The sequence below is a fragment of the Hordeum vulgare genome, chromosome 2H (genome assembly GCF_904849725.1).
Source record: "Hordeum vulgare subsp. vulgare chromosome 2H, MorexV3_pseudomolecules_assembly, whole genome shotgun sequence".
Classification (NCBI taxonomy): domain Eukaryota; kingdom Viridiplantae; phylum Streptophyta; class Magnoliopsida; order Poales; family Poaceae; genus Hordeum; species Hordeum vulgare.
In genome coordinates, this window is record NC_058519.1 from 354,001,565 (window position 1) to 354,007,044 (window position 5,480).

Genomic DNA, 5,480 nt, shown 5'->3' on the forward strand with positions numbered 1-5,480 from the left:
AGTGATAACACTGAAATAGTGGAAGGGTTCCCATATTTGGATGAGTAAGTATGATCACCACTGTACCGGTCACGAGAGCACATGTAAGCTAATAGAATGTCTGACACTCAAAGGCAAGAACTGATACCTAATATAAAACATGGTTACTCTCATAACTAAGCATCAAATTTCAAGGATTTTGGAGTGCAGATTATACTGGCAGCAACAGAATCCATGTGATTTCAGAAAACACCCCAAATAAAAATCAAGAGTAAGATTAATTCAGAACAAGCAAGTTAGTGCGATGAAAGATATTTTTTATCTGAAAGGTAGAGTAATCGGATCCGATTGAAACATGTGATACATGGCAGAAAATCAATCTAATGAAAATATACCTTATGTGCTGCAACTCTCAGTTTTCTAGCTGGCATAGTTGGCAGAAAAGTGTATGGTAACATCATAGAGCTACGCTTCGTCCGATCCTTGCACTCCATAAACATGCAACTTCAAATCCAAGGTCTTGCTCCTTTAGTTATGACACTCTGCATTGATTTTTCAAGCTAACTTATGAAACCCTTGGTGTTTATAAACATTTTTACTGCCACGCCATTCCTGCAAGTTTACAGAAACACCACTCTTAACTGCAGGAAAGTGCACTCTGGATATGTTATTGAATGTCATTAGCCTGGTAGATCGTGAACTACATATCCGAGGGTTTGTGAGTGATAATTCATCAATTCCTTGGCAACATTGTGTGTCCGGACCAAAACAAAAATACCACTGAATATCCATAATTCAGATCAAAGACATTATTCAGAGGCCAAGCTGAATATCCATACATTATTAAGGGAATGCACATTCAGACGTCAAGAGCTAAAAGTCTACATTCAGTTTCTGGTAAATGTCCAAGAACATCTCGAAGAAAGCTTTGAAGTGCTTGTATGTGGTGTCAATGTCTTCTTTGCCACACATTTCCCGAACGCTGCAAACCAATGCAATAGTGATCAAATATTTATAATGCAACACAGAATTGTAGGAAGAACCATGATGTGCAAAATACTTGTGATACAAATCGAAAAAATAGTATCCATGAGATATGATTTTCATTTGTCTAGCATTTGCAATATCTCGGTAAGACATTGTGTGTGTGACAAACTGAAAATAGAAGTCAACTAACCTTTTACAATTTAACTAATCTGAAAGCACTTTGTACATCACATTACATTCTGAATCATTGTTCAATAACTAACAGGTGCAAGGAAGATAAAGCTGAGCATACCTGTGCATGGAAAGCTGAGGAATACCACAATCAACAGTCCGTATGCGAACACCGGAAGCAAGTATGGGACCAATTGTTTAGCCACAACCCATATCATTCCTTACAACAAATTCCTGTAGGGTGCTCATTGCATCAGTACCATTTCTCAAACTCACTAACACACTCGAAAGACAAACCATTTTATATCTCATAGTTAAATAGATAGTAGGAAAATGGGTTGTCATTAGCTTTACTAAGCCATCGTGGAGCACAGTCATTTGTTCAAATAGTGGACCTTGCATGAGAGGCAATGTTCTAACCATTGTTCAAAAGCAAAGAAGCCGAAAATACCTCGACGGGAAGGTTATGAATTCCAGCTATTTCTTTGAAGAGAAAAGCTGTTACAGCACTTGTGGCATAATGTTGGTTGGCATTATGCTTGATAACAAGTCCTTTTTGTAGTTCTGGTCTGTGGTACTCTTCATGCTTGTCTGGATAGTTTGGGTGCAGGGCATGAGCCATATCGTTGAAAACTGAAAGGGAGAATAAAGTTCAGTTTGAGAGACAGACACAGGAAAAATCAAACAGACATTATATACATAAATCCTACCAAGGAAAGGAGAAGTTAGTGCACGTTCTAAAGCTCCCTCCCCCATGGACTGATGCATCAAGGAGTCAACAATTCGTCTCATGGCCTGGAATATGGTTGGTGCACTTGCCCGTTGCATCGAATTTGAACCAACCTGAATAGTGTCATGTTATAACTCAAGGAAGAAGAAGGCGGGCAAAGAAAACAAATAAGGACACCCTATAAGATAGTTCTGATACAAAAAGTCTTGTGTGCAAATGTTTTAAATAAGTACATCATTAGGAACTGTTCTTAGTCCAACAATCAACGATAATTCATGTGAACATAAGCAACTACTGAGCTACAACTTGTCAGTTATATTTCTCATTCACAACCAAATTAAGCTTACAACCATCAAAACAGGCTTCAAGCGAGTATTAGGAATCTAGGATATGCATACATATATGTTTACCAATCAGAGGAGGACTTGGTTAAAATACCTCTTCGTTACCAAACAAAGCAATCATTCTTATACCCTTCTCATTGGATAACTCTTCTGGTATCTCGGAAGAGTCCATGATGGATTTAAGGGCACAATAACATGAAGCAAGATTATCCAATCTACTGGAATAAATGAACTCGTTCTTCCCTCCACCAAGACAGCTAGGTTGGGTATCACACACGTTCAACTCCATACCGATAATTTCATCTAACCCACAACCGATTTCTTCTGAAAGAACCCGTGGATCAGCAAGTTGGCTATAAGTGCAATTTGAAGCAGGCTTAGCAATCTGAAACTGAACTCTTGCTTCAATGACGGTCAAAAGAAAAGGATATAGTGTGGAATTACTTGCAATAGTAGTGGATGATGGACAATCTTTGTGGAACTTGAACCTTTTTTATCTTCAGAACTGAGAGTGGTCCCTTCACATTTTTTTGCAAGAAGTGAAGCCAGATTAGGCTTGAATCCTTCAGAATTCACTGTGCTAAAAGGAAAAATAACTCACTGAGCTACACATGGAAGGGCCAAATAAAATTACAGTTAAACAGGATATCAATAGGAACAACCTACTAGATGCTTGGCAGCAAGCTCAATGAATTTGAAAGGATGTTACCGAGATAAGCTTTCAACAACTAAGATGTAGATAAATGATGGATTATGGAAAAAAATAATGTTACTATAGATAATTGAGGTCTATTCTGTTGAATATAAAACTAACAAGAAGCAATTATAGCATAAATACCTCTAGAAGGACTCAGATGGTGAGCTTGATGGTCTCCTTGCCGGAGGTGTCCTTGTAGTTCTTCTCCAGGAACTCCCTCATGGAGTTGGAGTTCCTCCCCGTGGTGTTGGCCTTCCGGGCGGAGAAGGTGCCGGAGGGGTCGGTCTGGTACAGGGCGGGCTTGTCCATGTACGGATCGAAGCCGACGATGAGGGTGGAGAGGCCGAAGGGGCGGACTCCGCCACTCTGGGTGTACTTCTGCTGCAGGCCGGCGATGTAGCGGGTGATGTACTCGACGGTGACGGGGTCCTCGATGGTGAGGCGGTGGCTCTGGCACTCGACGCGCGACCGGTTGATGAGCACCCGCGTGTCCGCCTTGAGCCCCGTGCACGCCAGTGCGACGTGCATATCCAGGCTCGCGATCTTTCGCATGGACCTGCGAGAGGAGGTGGGCGAGATGAGATCTGCGGGCCGGAAGGCGAGGTGGGGAGGAGGGGGGAGCGAGAGGGGGAAGGGGATTCGATGGTACCTGGAGTCCTGGAGCTTGGGGGTGGACTTCTTCTCGATGCCGAGGATGACGGTGTCGGTGCCGCGGACGCCGACGGCGGCGTTGCCCTTGCGTACGGCCTTGAGGCGTCGACGGTGGCGGGTGGTGTGCGGGAGGAGGAAGCGGTTTGCGGGCGGGGATGGGGTCTATAGACCGGGTGCAGGGCGGTTCTCGTTTCAAGTTTTCGGTTGGAGCGCGCCGCGTAGTGGGGGGAGCGTTTTCGGTGGAGAGGAGGGAAACTTAAATTTCGATTGGGAGGGAAACACAAAGTACTAATGGCACACCACCTACAAATGCGCCATTAGTAACCTTGGTTACTAATGGCGCACCAGCTTGTGGTGCGCCATTAGTAATTTTGCAAAAAAAAAGTAGTGGCGCACCACCTACAAATGCGCCATTAGTAACCCTGGTTACTAGTGGCCCACGAGCTGGTGGTGCGCCATTAGTAGTTTTGCAAAAAAAAATTATAGTAGTGGCGCACCACCTACAAATGCGCCATTAGTAACCCTGGTTACTAATGGCGCACCAGCTGGTGGTGCGCCATTAGTAGTTTTGCAAAAAAAATTATAGTAGTGGCACACTGGGTGAGTGGTGCGCCATTACTAGTTAAACTAGTAATGGCGCACTCTGCCCCGGTGCGCCATTAGTACTTTTGCAAAAAAAATTATAGTAGTGGCGCACCGAGTGTGTGGTGCGCCATTAGTGTCCATCACACTAATGGCACACCTGCACATGGTGCGCCACTACTATATAGTAGTGGCGCACTACTTGTTTGGTGCGCCATTAGTGTCTATATCATCTATAGCCCTTTTCCTAGTAGTGATTGGAATTATCATCGATGAAACTTATATACTATGCTAGCATCACACTTCATAAATTATTTCTTTTATCATTTACCTACTCGAGGAGGAGTAGGAATTAAAGCTTGCGGATGCTGATACGTCTCCAACTTATCGATAATTTATGAAGTATTCATGCCATATTCACCTATGTTTACAATAGTTTTATATTTTTTGATTCACTTTGTTGATCTATTTAGAACTAACCTGGAGTGACGCTGTTTTTAGCAGAATTACCATGGTGTTGTTTTTTGTGTAGAAAATGGAAGTCCTCAAAATCGCATGAAACTTTTTGACGATTTTTTCTCGAACATATGAGCAATATTTGAGCAAATAACTATCACAGGGGAGACACCCGTGGGCCACAAGGCAACAAGGTGCAACCACCCCCGGTCGCGCCCCTGATGCCTTGTGGGGCCCACGTGGCTCCATTTAGCGTGATTCCAACACCAAAATTTCCTATATATATATAAACCCTCAAAAATAAAGAAATAACGTCTGCTCCACTGCCACAACTCTCTATATCGACGAAATTCCTATCTGAAGCCTTTCCCGTAAATTGTCGTAGGGGAGAAATTATCTCCGGTGGCCATCTTCGTCATGCCGGCGGAGGCCATGACGAGGAGGGAGTAGTTCACCCTCAGGGCATAGGGTTTGTATGAGTAGCTTTTGTTTGATCCCTATCTGTCATGTTCTTGAAATGTCCCAATCTTGATCTATCGCGGGCTTTGTTAATATAGTTGGATCATATGGTGTTCTTCCCTTGCGATCTTGTGGTGATGAATTGACTCTTTCTCTTTGAGATCTCGTTATGTTGGATTGAATATTGGTGAGAACACTTGATGTATGTTTTGCATGAGGATAATTGTAGGTACATTAGGGTATTCCATTGATTCACTTGATATATGTTATGGTATCAACTTGCGGATTTCATTGACACTCGTGATCTATGCATAGGGATTGATTGCATGTTTTCATATTACATTCTGTGATAGAAATCTTGGGGTACTCTTTGAAGTTCTTTGTGTTGGATTGAATATGATGAATATGAAATTGTTTCATGCAT

At 42.7% G+C, this 5,480-nt stretch overlaps 1 protein-coding gene and 1 pseudogene across 1 annotated transcript; both read right to left on the reverse strand.

Moving 5' to 3' along the window:
* Positions 1-812: 812 nt before the first annotated feature.
* On the reverse strand, positions 813-2,824 carry LOC123427224 (annotated as a pseudogene).
* A 229-nt stretch (positions 2,825-3,053) lies between these two features.
* On the reverse strand, positions 3,054-4,018 carry LOC123427225 (proteasome subunit alpha type-7-A-like). Its single transcript, XM_045111219.1, has 3 exons — positions 4,001-4,018; positions 3,558-3,721; positions 3,054-3,464 (listed from the first exon to the last, which is right to left on the reverse strand). The coding sequence occupies exons 1-3, from the start codon at positions 4,016-4,018 to the stop codon at positions 3,062-3,064; spliced, it is 585 nt and encodes a 194-aa protein (XP_044967154.1). The 3' UTR covers positions 3,054-3,061.
* Between the last annotated feature and the right edge of the window lie 1,462 nt (positions 4,019-5,480).

What these genes read in the sequence shown, in the direction of transcription:
- LOC123427225 (XM_045111219.1), bottom strand. An exon ending in CCCAAGCTCCAGGACTCCAG is followed by an intron (nt 3,465 to 3,557) that starts GTACCATCGAAT and finishes CTCCTCTCGCAG; the next exon opens with GTCCATGCGAAAGATCGCGA.